The sequence below is a fragment of the Urocitellus parryii genome, chromosome 4 (assembly GCF_045843805.1).
Source record: "Urocitellus parryii isolate mUroPar1 chromosome 4, mUroPar1.hap1, whole genome shotgun sequence".
In the NCBI taxonomy this organism is placed as follows: Eukaryota; Metazoa; Chordata; class Mammalia; order Rodentia; family Sciuridae; genus Urocitellus; species Urocitellus parryii.
This window is the reverse complement of record NC_135534.1, coordinates 199,938,285-199,956,476: the sequence shown is the minus strand read 5'-3', so window position 1 is coordinate 199,956,476 and position 18,192 is coordinate 199,938,285. Positions and strand designations below refer to the sequence as shown.

At 33.9% G+C, this 18,192-nt stretch overlaps 1 protein-coding gene across 6 annotated transcripts in view; it reads right to left on the bottom strand.

Moving 5' to 3' along the window:
* The window catches only part of Rabgap1 (RAB GTPase activating protein 1), a 163,706-nt gene that overhangs the window by 82,388 nt on the left and 63,126 nt on the right, over positions 1-18,192 (bottom strand). For all 6 annotated transcript variants that reach the window (XM_026386295.2, XM_026386294.2, XM_077797093.1 and 3 more), the window contains 3 exons: positions 10,276-10,450; positions 6,261-6,354; positions 1,797-1,947 (listed from right to left, as the gene is read on the bottom strand). In XM_026386295.2, coding sequence (XP_026242080.1) covers positions 1,797-1,947; positions 6,261-6,354; positions 10,276-10,450 — 420 coding nt within the window. The remainder of the gene's footprint in view (positions 1-1,796; positions 1,948-6,260; positions 6,355-10,275; positions 10,451-18,192) is intronic.

Here is an 18,192-nt window from a genome sequence, read left to right as displayed (position 1 = left end):
AAATATAAAGTCCATATTGCCAGTGTATATAAGTCACTATTCAAACATAGCAGACTTTGTTAATAGATGGTCTTTTACACATCACATAACTGCCAGGTTCCTTTTCTACAAACATGTTATCATTTTTATAAACAATCACAGATATTTTATGTCTTTAGATTATCTATTTGAAGAGTTTCTACCAACAATCTTTAAAGCAATGATCTCCTAAGAAACAATTTTTGAGCAAAATTGATCAAATAATTTTACCATTCTGTATAGTTAACAAGTACCAATAAGTACCAATGGCATTGGGGGGGGGGTGTCATTTCTGGCGAAACATTTCAAAGGACTTCCAAAGTAGAACTAGAAAGACAGTATTACAAATCCAAAACATGCTCTGCCAACAAAAGAAATAATCAACTGTGCATATCTTTTTAGCTCACACATTATGTAACCTCATTCTCTGAGCCTTCATTCGTTCTAGTGGATAATAAACTTCTCTTCCATCCTTCTATGCCTGGGAGCTCTTTTCTAGAACCTGTTTAGAATGTTGTATTCCTGATAAAGATTCCCCTGTTCTCCTAGACTAAATTAATCACTCCTTTTGATGGTTCCCATTGTGCTTTTTCAGACATATTCTATCACATGATAGTCAATTGCCCTCATGTTTAACCTCTTAGCTCCAGGACTGTGGTTGTAACAGATGCCCAATAAATGCTGGTTAAGATAATTATATCAACATAATGGGAGGAAGCAGCATATTACTTTGTGAAATAAACAAAAATCTGTTTGGAATTAAGATGATGATAAGGAACATTAATATTCTGAGAACAGAAAAATAATTTTTTGGTGAACAAAGTTTCAATTTTCATTTTTAAATGCTGTATCCCTAATAAGGTGTTTTATGTTTGTTTTCAAATAACATCTTTATAAAGATGTTATTCATATTTTATAAAATTTAACTTAAAAAAGTTTTCACCTTTTATCACAATGAAAAATGCTCAAATATTACTGCAGATTCTAAGCAAAGCATTCTTAACTCATGTTTCTGATTTGCATACCACCAGGGAAACTGCTTCCTAAAGAAATCATTTGAAGAATTTGAGAAAACTAAAACTAAAACCAGGAACTCAGGGCATTCAAAGACACAAAAGACTGCCTAATCTTGCAGAAAATAACTTTGTATGTCAGACAGTAATAGTTTTTCTTGCTTTGTTAGCAAAATTCTCAAGAACACCTCAACCTGAGAAAGGGATACAGAAAAAATAAGGATTTTTTCACTTAGAGGAATGAGACAAAAACAAATGTGGTTTAAGATTACAGAATTGGGCTGGGATTGTGGCTCAGGGGTAGAAAGCTCGTCTAGCACATGTGAGGCCCTGGGTTTGATCCTCAGCACCATGTAAAAATAAATAAAATAAAGGCGTTGTGTACAACTACAACTAAAAAAATATTGAAAAAAAAAAAGATTACAGAATTATTTACTCACAATTGCAGAAACTGGATCCCTACCAAATGAAATGTGATAAGAACTATACATTGCATGGCACAAGTTACCTGACTGAAAATGTAATTACTATCAAAAAGAATTCAAATGTACTGTAGGTTAGATGATATCCCTTCCCTCTAAGGTAACACCAATCAAGGAAGAAAACCTTGTGCCTTTGTGCCAACAGAAGAAACATCTTGGGACTAGAAGTATAATAGTTCTAAAAGAAATTACAAAAAATTCTTGGAAGTCAAATAGTCACAATGATCTTTCATTACAAATCTCTAAAAGCATTACTGCTGAAGGTGAATTATTGTTTCCTTACCTTTGTTATAAGAATTCGGTATTTTTCTACCAGGTGGTCATTGTTGTGACAGCCTGCCAGCAGCTGCCAGACTTCTCCTCGAAGAGCCTCAGGGACACCATTTCTTACTAAGGATGACAATTGCTTTGGTCTCACACTCAAGTTGAGGTGCCTAAAAATAAAGTTGTAACTCATAAATTTATAAAAGGAAAATTGTCTTTAAATACTCGAAAGGCAATACAATAAAGAAAAAGATGAAATGCTATTGGATTAGATGTGACCAAAATAGGTGAAAGAAAAAATAAAAGTATACATGAATTCTGAAAACTGCTTCCTAACTATCTTTCAACTGTTACTTAAAAAAGAAAAAAGAAAAAAAAAAAAAAAAGCAAAACAGGGAACCACAGAGGATGCTTTATGGTCATGGCCCATCTAAGAAAAGACAGGGCTGGGGATGTAACTTGGTGGTACGCTCACCTTGCATGTGTGAGGCCCTGGTTCAATCCCCTACACTGCCCTCCCCCCCCAAAAAAAAAGCATCATGAAAGACAGAAAGCAAAGTTGCAACTAGCAAGCACATAGTTAAAGATAAGGGCTTGGCCCTATATTAAAATTGACAAGTGAACTGCATATTTATATGTTCTAAGTTAAAATATTTTGAGTATATTTTCAGCAATTTTCATGATATCTTCTTTCACATAACTTCTCCAAATACCTGTGGTAGCTAAGATTGTTTCTAGTACACTACTGCTACATCAAAACAAGTTACCAGGGCAGGGGATGTAGTTCAGCGGTAGCATGTGAGGCCTTGGAATTGATCCCCAGTACCATACAAAAATAAAAACCAAGTTACTAAAAGTCTTTATGCTTCATTTATATCATCTATAAAATTAAGAAAATAAAGCCTGCGCTAAAATGTTGGTATAGATTTTCAAAGTGCTTCTGCATACAATATCTCATTTGACCCTGTAACAACCATCTAGGGTAGGTGTTGTATCTTTAGTTTTACAGATGGAGAAAAAGGTCAGGAAGGTCAATTAAATCACTGAGGTAGTTCTCAAACTCTTAAGACCAATGAATGCTCTTTTTTTGTCATTTGAAAGCCACTATTAATAGTCAATGAAGCAGGATCCTTACAAAGAAAAGCTCCAGTCAGTATCAGATTGAAGTCACTGCCATAAAAGAACCACTATCAAATTACAAAGAGGTGAGACTTTTCTCACATTTCCAGAATTCTATGTGAATAATGTGGAGTACATTTAAAAATGATTGATTCTATGAAACTGTACCCTAATGTGAGAGCTACAGACAATTCAATATTTTTCCTTGCTTAGATTTCAATATATATGCATGTGTGTTTACATGTATATGAATGAAAAGTTGAAAAGTTTCCAGCAGAAAAAAAACAAAAAAACCAAAAGTAGTCTGTTACATAATTCAAGGATTGGTACATTATGGCCTCTTAAGTCAAATACAGCCCACCATCTCTTTTTATAAGCAAACCTTTATTGAAACATTGCCACGCTTAATTGTTTTGGTACTATCTATGATTGCTTCTACACTATGACAGCAGAACTGAATAGTTGTGACAGATTATTATTGGTCTGCAAAGTCTAATACAGTTGTATTTAGCCCTTCACAAAAAAAGTCTGCTAACCCTAACAATTTATATTGGTAAAATTGCTTCCAGAATAATTTTTTCATTGATATTAATTAACTTTATCTATGCAACTCAGCATACTATATTATAATGAGAACACTGGACCTCATATCTGCTAAGAGTCACACTAAAATGAACTTGAAGAGTTACAGTTCAAAGACATATTAATTAATACCGCCACTAAAACCAAACAGAGTTCAGTAAGCCAGCTTTGGGATCAGACCTGTTGTGTTAACAATTTTTGTTCTGACAGTTTACTAATTACAATGGCTTAACCTATGAGTCAGTTTCACCTATAACAGTGGATATCAGATGCCAGGTGGGGTGTCACATGCCTATAATCCCAGCAGCTGGGGAGGCTGAGACAGGAGGATGAGTTCAAAGCTAGCCTCAGCAATACATAGCAAGCATTAAGAAACTCAGTGAGACCCTATCTCCAAATAGAATACAAAATAGCTTGGGGATGAGGCTCAGTGGTAGAGTGCCCCTGAAGTCAATCCCCAGTACCAATAAAAGGATTTCAGTTCTTAAGTTGTTAGAATTGAAATATAACATATAACTTAGTATACTGCCTAGCTGATGGTAAATTGCTTTTTATTAATGATTACTATAATGATGATATACCATTATTTTTAATCTGTAATAATCCTCAATGTGGGCTGGGGATGTGGCTCAAGCGGTAGCGCGCTCGCCTGGCATGTGTGCGGCCGGGGTTCGATCCTCAGCACCACATACAAAGATGTTGTGTCCGCCGAAAACTAAAAAATAAATATTAAAAAATTCTCTCTCTCTCTCTCAAAAATTAAAAAAATCCTCAATGTTAGTTTTATAGACTTCTATTTTCTTAACGAAGTAACACACTTAGAAGAGTTAAGTGACTTGCCCGAGACGCTACCCTACAGGAAGTAGAAGATAGGATATGATGCCACATCTATCAGGCTCTAAAATTCCATGATATTACAATGCTTCCTATCTGCAAAACATATATAAATAATGGGAAAAATAATGATGAAATGAAGAGAGGCTATAATAGTGAAGACTAAAACAAGCAAATACAGTTTAAACAACCTGAAGACAGTAGAGACAAACTCAGTTAATTAATATACATGAAGGAATGAGAAGACAGTTGATTGTTAAGTAGCAAAATGAATATCGAAGTATGATAACAAAACAAATTCTAAGACACTATATACAATGCTGGTGGGTTACTCTAATGAAGTATAATTCTAGAATCTAAATAGTATACTAGATGGTTTTAAACATAGTATTATGAAACCAATTCAAGACTGAATTCATTTGTTTTAGAGCAGAAACCTTTTTATACGGATGAAATTCCTGGCAACAGCAGCCTAAACCCTCCAAACTGACTGAACTGGAAAGTATAATTGTGACAAATGTGTCAGCAGTTTTGTCTCCTGATTGTAAAGAAGTATCAAAAGCATGAGAATTACTGCTCTGGGCACTTATGCCGAGTTCACGTATTAAAACCACTTGTGTGAAGACGAACCAAGCTTTGGTGTGCTTTTTTCTCCTGTACCTATTTGACATTTCCCAAATGTGTAAAGCATTGTTAAGAATGAGGGAGCAGGGGCTGGGGATGTGGCTCAAGCGGTAGCGCACTCGCCTGGCATGCGTGTGTCCTGGGTTCGATACTGAGCACCACATACAAAACAAAAATGTTATGTCTGTCAAAAACTAAAAAAAAAAAAAAAAAAAAAAAAAAAAAATTAAAATTCTCTCTCTCTTAAAAAAAATTATATTAAAAAAAAAAGAATGAGGGAGCAGATGATGCCCATTTCTAGTCCTGTCAAGGGCATGAAATATATATATATATTTTTTAATGCTGAGACACAGCTTTACCAAGAATAGAGTGAAAGAATTCAACAGTTAAAACTTCTGAGAAAAATTAAATACCAAAGTGTAGGTCCACAGGAGCTTATATGACTACCCTAATAACCAAAACATCAGAAATAGACCCATACTCAGGCTCTTTTCCCTCCCTGGCATCTTACCTAGGGAGAAAGGGAAACTACATAAATGTCTTACCAATCTGACTTAACAGAATATCTTTGGTTATGTTAACAAGTACCTGGAGTTGGTGTATTATTTTTAGAAAATGTAGAGGCTTGCGCTTCTTATTACTGTCAAGCATCTCTTGAGCTGATGGGAAATTCTTGAGTTTTAAACATGTTACTAGGAAAAGTAATTGACAGAACAGGTAACAAACCATACTTTTGACTCTCTGCTCTGCCACTGCAGGTACATACCACAATAAAGTAAAGACGCATCTAAGGCCTGTGTGTGTTCCCTGAACGTCCTCTAAACTTTCCTGATTATTGTGTACTGTCTTAGCCACTTGACCAGTTAACAGTTGCTAATTTCTTTAACACGCCTCTTCTCTAATTTATTCTGCCCATAAGTTCCATGTTTGGATAAATATTTTCTCCAACAATGAGAATTTATTAGATTTCTAATATTCTTTTTTTAAGTGTTTTTTTCCTTATTTAATATTTTTTTTAGCTGTAGATAGACATAATATCTTTATTTATTTTTATGTGGTGCTGAGGATTGAACCCAGTGCCTCACACTTGCTAGGCAAGCACTCTACCACTGATCTACAACCCCAGCCCAGGATTCTAATATTCTGAGAACCGATTTCAGGTCTTCACTATTATCCTTATAAACCTCTAAAAACAGAGACTCTAGAATGCAAGCCTCATATGTAGTTTCTATTATTGGTTCCAAATTGAATATTTTAGTTAAGATTTTCTAAACATACAATGAGAATTGCAGATGAAAAGGAGAACTATGCTATTATAACTTACCACTTTGACAGCAGTTCTCCCCATGTTTCAAGAATTTTTTCTGCACATTCTTTGGATACATCACCAGATCCACTCAAGAGAGGTTCATCGTTATCTTTAATAAATAAAACACATAAAAAAGGATAACAGAAGAGGCTATACTAGCCAAAAGAATGACATGGGAATTTAACAGTCAAATTTAAAGACTCTACTGGGAGTATACAGCCATAATTACAAATAAAATTAAAATGGTCCTATTTTTGTAACCTCTTTGATTTTCTTTTGCTTTTCATATAGGTCCATACATAGTATGTCAATTATAGAAAAGAGTCATTTAATAATAAAATTATAAGACTCAAGATATGGTATGTTCTCATTCTTATTCCAAAGCAAGTAGCTTTATGTATGGAAATACCACACTTTTATTTATACCAGATTAAAATTTTGAAGCACCTAAATCTTCAAAAGAGGAGAGTAGAGAATGATGGAATAAATTATGACACATGTATACAAGGTAATTGCACGATGACATGATTACACAATGACATGCGAAATACCACATAAAAATGAAATTAAATATTCCATGTGTCTGTTAAAAAATAGAACAGACTAGAATGAACTACACCACAACATTAATAATTCTTGTTTCTGAGAGTTATGATTGATACTTTTCTGTTATATATCTATGACTTTCTAAGTCTACAAAATGGTACACATTAATAGAAAGCACAAAAATATTTTAAAAGGACCAAGATGAACTACTTTAAACTTATGCAAAGAAAAGTAGGTTCAAGTAAGAATTTAGAGATTATAAGATATGAATGAAGACTGTGAAAAAAGTGATACTGAAGGCTAGGGAGGTAGCTCTGTGGTAAAGCACATGCTGAGCATGTGTGAAGTTCTGGTTCAGTTCCCAGCACCAAAAGCAATCCAACCAAAAACAAAACAGTGACACTGACACAGGCATGAAAAGAATAATGAAAGGACAAAAAAATATAGACCAAGACAATTCTTTTCTGTTGGATACTAGAGATATTTTCACCTTTTTTGCTATAAACAGTATCAGAATGGATATACTAATTCACTGGACATATGCCTAAAAGTGGACTTCCTGAGTTAAACACCACATACTTGTAAAAGAATTTTGAAATTTTCTGACTCTGTCTTCCAAAATGGTTCTACCAATTTACATTCTGCTAACTAGGTGCGACAGTATTTGATTCCACATGTCCTCGTCAAGCTGGGTTTTGCTATTTTGTTTTTCACTCAACATACCTACATAAAATTTGGCAAACCTCTGATGACTGCATCATGAATTTGAACTGTTACTAGAGAAGGCAGTATCTGAGATCTGATTTTAAAGACTCAGAAGCCCATGCTACTTATTATAAAATTTCTTTATACAGTGTCTTGGACGTTATCATTAGTTTCAATGGTGAGACAGAAAAAGATGTGAGATTTCTGTAAATGGATGAATAATTTAAATTTAAAGAAAAGAAAAAGGCTCGAGGGCACTAAGGTAAATTTTCCCCAACTTTCATTAGCTTTCCAGACTACTTTAATTCTTCAAATAATTTTCTACCTATTTAAGTACTGATATACTACATACAATTCTTTTGAGGAAGATGGGGTTGTGGCTCAATGGTAGAGCGCTTGCCTTACATGTGTGAGGCACTGGGTTCGATCCTCAGCACCATATTTAAAAAATAAACAAACAAAATAAAGGTACTGTGTCCATCTACACCTAAAAAAGAAATTCTTAAAAAAAAATTAAAATTTACAAGGAATCACAATTCCTTCAAACAGACTAGGAAGACCCATCTTTCAAAAATTCTCTTTTACTTTTCTGGATGATTTCAACAAATCTAGATAGTAGCAGTTTGAAATCTGTGTGTAGAGTCCCATTCTGCATAAAATGGAGGAAAGATGGGGAACCAAAAGGCAATCTGAGTTTCAGAATGTTGCTTTTGAAAAACTCCATTTTATAACTGCTTGTTTTCTATTGTCCCATGAGTAAGAAGCCTCTCTAGAGAACTAGTCTTTTCTTTCCAGGTAGCAATCAGAACACAAGAAGGCAGTTTCCCTGGTTTGTAATCCAGATTAGAGAGAACTGGAAAATGGCATGCCTGCAATTTCTTCTGAAGCTCACCTGTCACTAGTTTTTCTTTGTTTTTTTTTTTTTTTGTTTGTTTGTTTGTTTTTGTTTTTTACTATGGAAAAACGATGGAAATGGATCCTAGGGAACAGCTCAGCCTGCCAATATTTATTGGTCACCCACTGCATACCAAGTGTTGTGGTACACACCAGGGAAACAATATGGGGTAAAAGCAGATACTCTTTGATTTTTGCTGTTAGTCCCATCTCTCCTAATTAAGAACTATCAATAGAGGCCTTTTGAATTTCCTCAAAAATAAGAAAAATCTCTGCCTGCTATAGATTAAAACTAGATGGCAACCATTAGTTGAGCCCAAATTTCTTTGTAACCAACAGATAATCCTCTAAATCTACAGTATGAAGATTTGAGCATTCTCTGATTTCATGACAAAGGGAGTATCATTCTTCATTTTTGGTTCTTTTGTTTTTATTGCTTAGTTAAAGGGAGGAGAGTTATGTAAACATTTTGCCAGCCTGCAATTTTAACCAGTATTACTTAGAAGAGAAACTGTAACTCTTGAGACTACCATTTATACAGCAGATAGTCTCAAACAGAGGAACAATTCCACCATTCCCATGTAGATCACATTAACTTAAAGTGGCTCTGCAGGGGACTCTAAACTGCATCTCTGACTTCAAAACAACGTATGTACCTTTCCTGCATTTCAAAATGCTTCATGAGAAATAAATGCAAGAGACTGTGATAGACTATAATTCAGACTGTGGAATCTTAGATCTGGATTCAAGTCAAGACCTCCAAATTCTTCTACCCTGTAACCATGGGAAAATTCGCTTTTCTAAGATTCCATTTCTTCATGTATAAAATGAGGATAAGTTCTATTTTCAGAATTACTGTTGTTTTGAGGATTATGTAAAATAAACAAAGCATTTGCCTACCACATAATATGCATCAAGTAACTAGTGGCCATTGGTATTACTAATACATGACTCTTAGGTGATTACTCACTAGAATGTGATTACTCAACAGAACAATGGAAACTTGGCTATCAGTGCTGACTCTAAATTTGAAAAAAAGTACATATAATCATGGATATACATTTCTTTAAACCAAACCAATCATCCTTCCCATCTCCATATCTTTGTTAATGCAATTTTTTGAAAAGAAATGTCTAAAGAAGCCCATTTATCCCTGATGAATTCTTCTTGCATTTTAAAATCCCAGCTCAAAACTATTCTTCGTGATGTACCACCATATATTCCACACTGAAAAATTGATTCTCTATAAATTTCCAGAACATTTCCTGCAAACCTCACACAGATACAAGCATTTTATGACCTCATAATTGATCTTTAAGCCCAGGTACTAAGTTATAAATTGAAATATGAATGTTCACTTCTTCTGTGCTCTGTGCTTTCTTCCCACACTTCTATACACCAGGTCTTAATAAAACTGACAGGACAATTCAATAGATCTAGTCATGAAATAAAGAAACAAAAAGAAAAATGAACCAATAAATTGTCTATCAGCATGGAAACACAATAATATACAACTGTGTGTACAAAAAATGTTTGGTAAAAGGGTATATGTGGAAGTCATGTTTTGGCACTTGAATAATTCTTGTAAAAGGAGTCAGTTGAAATGAAAATGTTTACTTAGAGCTGTGTCTAATTAGTTTTAAAACTGTGCTAATCCAACCAGTTAAAACTAAACTGATTATTTAAAAAACACTAATTATACAATCTAATTTTACCAATTTGATTTTAAAGAATTTCCAATGTTAATCATTTTTTAATCTCCCATTGCTCTAAGACATAGGAGACAATGAATTCCAAATGCCAGGCGTCATTATCAACTCCATAACACAATGCTGTAGTCTGCTAGGTCCTCTGCCCTCAAATATAAATTTAGCACTCCATTTACCTTCCTCTTCATCATCTTCTGGAGGAGAAGGTATCATTGAACTCTGAGATCCAGACTGTGGCAAGCGAACTGAAGGACTGGCTGTGGTTTTCCTTCTTTCTCTTTCTGATTCACTTTCCAAGCACACAACTTCATATAAAGTGTCAGAATTATTCTTTCTCTCCTTCTGCTTTATCTTGAGAATGAAAAAGTATTTATTATGCAGTTAATACTTTGTTTTTAATTGATCACCAGTTCTGATTTCAAATAGGTTGTAAGAATAAATAATGATTATCTGAATACCTATCACTAACATTTTCTAAATAGAAAAGCATGTTAGATTTAAAACCCCTTAGAAAAATACAAAATTTACTGAGTAGAATTCTAGTTCTATAATTTTATGTGCCAAGTAACTACTAATATTTACTCGATGTAAACTACATAGCTGTTCTGTATCTTCCAAGATGCTTTATATAAGTTTTAAATTATTCTAAAACATGACATTTATTCCATGTTTTTTCCCACTTCTTTTCTTCAATTAAAGTAGTGTAGGGAAGCCGAGCACAATGGCACACGCTTTAATCCCAGCATCGAGGGAGGCTGTGAGAAAAGGATCATATATTTAAAGCCAGCCTAGTAATGGTGAGGTGCTGAGGTGCTAAGGTGCTAAGCAACTCAGTGAGACCCTGTCTCTAAATAAAATATAAAATAGGGCTGTGGATGTGGCTCAGTGGTCGAGTGTCCCAGAGTTCAATTCCCAGTACCACCCCCACCAAAAAAAAAGTAGTGTAAGGAACAACTTCTTCAATTGAAAGCCATAAATCAGCGTGGGAGTGGGATGGGGAGTTGTTAATGGCAGGCAATATCAATTTAAAAAAAACACAAAAATTTTGATAACTCCAGCAGATTTGTAGTTTGGGTTTATTTTGAGGCAATTTTTATACTCACCTAAATTAAAGACAAGGAATATAAGATTTTACCAATACGATAAATATTTTAAATATACTAACATTACTATTATGGTCAATGTTAAGGAGAGAAAAAAATAAAGTGAAATACTGGGCAAGAAGAGAAGAAAAGTTCTAAAAGAAAAGGCACAAAAAAACTAGAAATGTGGCTACACCAAAGACACAAAACACAGAAAAGAAGAGTGGGCAATAAGAGGTTAATAAGCTATCAAAATATCAGAGCAGATTCTTTTTTTTTTTGCGGGGGGGGGGGGGGGGTTACAATGGATTGAATACAGGGGTGTATAACCAGTGAGCCATATCCCCAGTTTTTTTTTTTTCTTTCTTTCTTTTTTTAAAAAATTTTGAGATAGAGGCTTAGGGCCACACTAAAATGCTTAGGTCAGCTTTGAACTTATAATCCATCTGTGTCAGCTTCCTGAGCAATTGGGATTACAGGCATACATCATCATGCCCAGTTATCACGGCATATGTCCACTTGGATTCTAAAAACAAACAAAACAACAAATCTCAATCCTGAGAGAAAGGCCTCAACTGCCAAATATGTCCTTTCAGTATCATCCTGAAGCGATTACAGTAATTGGTAAGCTTGTCTATAAAGGGCCAAAGGACAGATACCTAATGGTATGTGGGCCGGTAGTCTATGTAACTATGCAGCTCTGCCATTTGAGTGCAAAAGCAGACATAAACAACATGCAAATTAAGGGAGTGTGACTGTGTTCCAAAGAAACTTTATAAAATCAACTGTCAGGTAAAATTTAAACCACTATCATTTCCTACTTTGGTTTAACATGTCTGAGGATTACTTAATTTTCTAGAGAAATATGCCAATTACTATTATCTACTTACTATTAATAAAGAATTCAATAAATGGGATGGATTCAAACTAAAAAGCTTCTCAGCAAAGGAAACAATCAATGAGGTAAACACAGAACCTATATTTTGGGAGCAAATTTTTGCCACACACACATCAGATAATGCACTAATCTCCAGGATATATAAAGAACTCAAAAAACTTAACACCAAAAAAAGAAACAATCCAATCAATATATGGGCTAAGGAGCTGAACAGACACTACTCAGAAGATATACAATCAATCAACAAATATATGAAAAAATGTTCAACATCTCTAACAATTAGAGAAATGCAAATCAAAACTACTCTAAGATTTCATCTCACTCCAATCAGAATGGCAACTATAAAGAATATAAACAACAATAAGTGTTGGCAAGGATGTGGGGGAAAAGGCACGCTCATACATTGCTGGTAGGACTGCAAACTGGTGCAACCAATGTGGAAAGCAGTATGGAGATTCCTTCGAAAACCAGGATTGGAACTATTTGACCCAGCTATCCCACTCCTCAGTCTATACCCAAAATACTTGAAAACAGTAACACAACCACATCAATGTTTATAGCAGCACAATTCACAACAGACAAACTGTGGAACCAACCTGGATGTCCTTCAATAGATGAATGGATGAAGAAATTGAGTTATATATACCCAATAAAGTATTGCTCAGCAGTAAAAGAATAAAATTATGGCACTTGCAGGTAAATGGATCATGCTAAGTGAATCAAGCCAATCCCAAAAAAACAAAGGCCGAATTTTCTCTGATAATTGGATGTTAATCTATAATATGGGAGGGGCATGGGATGAATGGAGGAACTTTGGATGGTTGGTTGGAGCAAAGGGGAGGAGGGGAGGGAACATGATGGTAGTGTACCAAAGTAGGGTCACACCATTTGTGCAATCATACATGTGCCTAGAGTAATGATGTTTGTCATTTCACCATCTTTCCTACCACTATGGTGAAATGGTGAAATGACAAACATCATTATTCTAGGCACATGTATGATTGCACAAAAGGTGTGACCCTACTTTGGTTACAACTAGAGAAGTCAAAAATTGTGCTCCATTTGTATAAAATGAATTGAAGTATAACTGATTAGAATAAATAAATTTTAAAAAATAAGAATTCAGACTCTCAGAAGTTACATATTAACTTGTAAGTTTGTGCCCAGAAGATATGTAAATAATTTCTGACCAAAACAAAGGACAACCTAAGTTGGGACCAGTGGTGCATGCCTGTAATCCCAGCAACTTGGGAGCTGAGACAGGCGGACCACAGTTTCAAGGCTAGCCTCAGCAATTTAGCAAGACTTGTCTCAAAATAAAAAACAAAAAGGAGCTTGGAATGTGAGTCACTGATAGAGCCTCCCCTAGATTAAATTCCTATTACCAAAAAACAAAAACAAAAAACAAAAACCCAACCCAAAGGGACATTAACTAGTTTTGTTTCTGATATAGCAATCTTATTCTGTGTGTGTGTGTGTATGTGTGTGTGTCTAAAAGGAAGGATCATATAAAACCTGTTTCTCAAATACTTAGAACCAGTTACCAATTTTCTGGTTTTCTCACTAATTAATGAATCCAATTAAAATCTTTGACATATGTTCATTTTAAATTTATGATTTTTAATTTTCAAAAACTGTACTTTGATAGAGAACAGAATTTTATTTGTTTTGTTATATATTGCTCTTTGAAACATTACTTGTTATATAAAACAGTTCAACAATCAGCATGAATTCTTCATTTTTAAAAAGATAATAGAAGAGATAACCAATGAAGTTCACCTACAAACAGTTCTATGATTCACAATGACCAGAGCAATATAAACTGTGAAGCTAAACGGAGTCAAGGATGAGACCAACCTTATAAATCAAGAATTCCATATAAAAAAACAATTCTATAAAAAAACAAATGTTCATTGTTGAAGCTGTGCCACAGTACATGAGACTCATTACATTATTTTAATAAAATTTGTTTGAATTATCTATAATAAAAAGCTTTTAAATAAAAATAATACAGATTTCATATATATACGAGATCATATATATAATTATCATATAACTTAAACATTAAATTGTAGGTTATGATACATATAAAATATGTGAATTATATGTATAATTAATACCAGAAAGCAATTTGGTAAGACAGAAGAAAAGTGGACTTAAATAAGTAAAGAAAACCCATGTTCCTGGATGAGATGACTTCTTCTCCAATAAAAATACTAGTAGCTATTCCCCAGAGCTAGATCAGTTATTGCTCAGGTTTAAAAGAAAAATAAATAATTTAAAACATGCAAGAAAATTCTCTCTCTTCTTACTCTCTCTCTCTCTCTCTCTCTCTCTCTCAAACACACATACACACACACACACACACACACAAAACATTTAGAAAGGAAGGTGGCCGTACCAAATATTAAAACGCTATAAAATCCATATAATTAAAGCAGTGTGATACTGATGTAAGACCAATGGAACAGAACATGAAAACCAGAAAGAGATTAAAGTACACTTGAAAGTTAAATATAACAAAAGCAGCATCAGAAATCACTGAAGGGAAAGTTACAATTTTTTTCTTTCAGTTACTGTGGATTGAACTCAGGGGTGTCCTACCATTGAACCACATCCCCAGCCTCCTTTAAATTTTATTTTGAGTCAGGTTCTCACTAAGTTGCTCAGGTTGGCCTTTAACTTGGGCTTCTCCTACTTTGGTCCCCAAAGTCACTGAGACTAAAGAGTGTTGCCACCATGCCTGACTGAAAGTTACAATCTTTAATGGACAGTATTGGGATAAATGGATGGTCATTTTTTAAACTAAACACCGGAGTTACCAGAATAAAATGCAAAATGAATCAGAGATCTAAATAACAGTAATGAAATGAACTGATGTAAATGCCAGGTGAAAGATGTGTAAATTCTTTTTAACCTGGGGACAGGAACTCTTTCTAATTTTGATCCAAATTCAGAAGCTTTAAAGAAAAAGGTTGATAAATTTGAGTACATAAAAAAAAAAACAGCATGGCAAACCCAAAGAAAATTGCCAAAATATAAGTCAAAAGATAGGTGACAAACGAGAAACAGTGTATCTCGAAAGGTTAATCTCATGAATAAAAACTTCTAAAAATTAAGAGGTAGAATACTAAAATCTAGGAGAAAAAAAATGGATAAAAGATATAAATAGGAAATACACAGAAAGTCACACATAAACATGAAAAATGGCTTGACCTCACTAATCAACTAAAACTACTCTTTATTTACCAATGACTCACCTAATTCAGATCCTTAATTGAAACACATTTTCAACAAGTCTATGAATGAAAAACAAACAAACAATAGTCTCAAAACCTACTAATCCTTATAATTACAACTCTCATAAAGAGGAATTTGACAATTAAAATTATATATACACTGACCTTATGTGCCAGCAATTCTATCAAAAGCAAACTATTCTAAAATGCACTTTAATAAAATTTTAAAATGACAAATGCACAACAAATTTTAACACTGCAACATGACACGAAATAGTAAATGATGGGGAAAAAAACAACAGATCATAAAACATTATTATGTGCCCATCAATAGGAAATTCACTAAAAAGACCATGGTTTAGCCAAACAACATAGTATTATGCAGACATTAAAAAAAAAGAAAGGAGCTGGGTGTGGTGGCATACCCCTGTAGCCTAGCTATTGGGAAGCTGAAGGAAGAAAGATCACACATTCAACTGGCCTGGACAACCTAGACAGACACCTTGTCTCAAAATGATTTTAAAAATTAGAAAAGGTCTGGGGATGTAACTAAGAGGTAGAACATCCCTGTGTTCAGTACTCACCACCACAACGAAAAAATCCTAGCCCCAAATTGAAAATAAGTAAAAACAAGTAAACCTAACTATATGTCAAATGTAACAGAACCACAACAAAAAAGAATTATTCTGGCTGAAGATGAAGACTTGCTAGCATGCTCAAGTTCCTAAGTTTGATCTCCAGCACCAAAAAACAAACAAAAAATTATTCTAAGTTCCTATTTTATAATATTACTGCAACACACTCAAAGGACAAAAAGAAGTTCCGTAAAAATCTTAAATTTTAGCCATGCACAGTGAATGTGCCTGTAATCCTGGTGTCTTGGGAGGCTGAAGCTAGAGTACTCCAAGTTTGAAGCCAGCTTAAGCAACTTAGTGAGACCCTGTCTCAAAATAAAAAATAAAAGGGCTGGGGATGTAGCTCAGTAGTAAAAGCCCTCTGGGTTCAAAGCTCTAGTACTTCCCTCTCCCAAAAATCTTAAATTTCATTAATAATTTATTAAAAAGATAAAAATGTAATGTTAAAAGTATTATTGAAAATATGTAAATGAACTCAACTATAATTCAGGCAAGTATCAACAATGGATACTAGAACATAAGTTTAAAAGTTGAGACTGGTGGTCTAGGGTTGTGGCTCAGTGGTAAAGCGCTTGCGTAGCATATGTGAGGCACTGAGTTAGATTCTCAGCACCACATGTAAATAAATTAATAAAGTAAAGGTCCATCAACAATTAAAAAATATATATTTAAAAAAGTTGAGATTGTTATCATGATTGTGTTCAATATATTTTTCCTAACTGGAGATAACTGACATTTCAATAATATTAAACTTCTTATCTATTATCATAGACTAACTTACCATTTATTTACATTCTATTCATTTAATTTTTTTCCAGAAATTTGTATTGTTATATTGATCTTCGTCAAATTCATATTTTTCTATTATTTCTTGGTTCTGTGTAAGTTGTATTGTGCTTTACATTTCAAATCCAAGTATTCATTGCTGATATACAGAAATAAAATTGATTTGAATATTAAAAACAAGTTGAGGGTACTGGAATTGTGGCTCAGAGGGGGAGCGCTCGCCTCACATGCATGAGGCACTGGATTCAATCCTCAGCACCACATAAAATAAAATAAAGATATTAAAAAAAAAAAAGTTGAAGAACAGGATACAACTGAATCCTCTTATCTTTGTTCTACCTGCTCCAGTTTTAGCAAAATACCATCAATTGCAATCTTAAAATATTAAATGGAAAATTCAAGAGATAAAATTTTAAATTATGTGCTGTTTTGAGCAGTGTGGTGAAATCTTGTGCTATCTCATGCCAACCTACCCAGCATGTGAACCTTCCTTTTGTGCAGTATATCCACACTGAATAGGCTACCCTTCTATTAGTCACTTTGTAGACACCTTGGTTATCAGACCGAGTACTACAGTGCTTGTGTTCAAGTAATCGTTACTGAATCTTACCAAAGTAAGATCCTACAGACTAACTGCTAAATATGAAGAGAAAATTCAATTTTTACAAAGGAAAAAATCCAGTGGTCCCACTTTTATCAAATCATCACACTTTCATCAGAAAAGTATAACAACTTGGTATTATAAACCTCCTGATTTAGCAGTGGAAGAGCTATGGTATAACTGTAAGCATGGTGACATTTATCTTTCAAGAGATATAGCAATTTAGTGCACGTGTACGTACATGTGTGTACAGTACAAATGCACATTCATCCAAAACACACACACACACACACACACACACACACACACAGCAAATAGCATTTAACAGGCCCAGGTTTTCAGTTCCAACTATACTATTAATTACCTGTCTGCATGATCTTAGTCTTTCAGACATCACCTTCTTCATTTATAAAATAGTAATTTTATAAAGGATTTAAGTCCCCTACAGTTTCTTTGGCAATAAAAATTCTATAGTTCCAAGATTACTTAGTCGTTTGCTCATTTTATGTCATTGTTGGAAAATTCAGTCTGTATTTATATCATTTTCTTCCTCTTTCAGAAAATGGTATCTGGAAACTTAAAACCAAGAAAGCAATCTTTCTTTTCTTACTAATTTTAAAAGCATCTTCTTTAATATGATGCCATCTTAATGTAATAATCCCCCAAATGGGAAGGCTTCTGATTAAAACATATAATTTAAGTGAAAAAAAAAAAACCAATTTCAAAGATATTTTAAAAATCTGTATGACTGTTTTCCCATACTGGCTGCAAAAACCAGAAATAACATACATTATATATTTTAAAATTTGCTTGGTAGTATTGTTTCCTTTTCATTTTGATAAGAACTGAAAA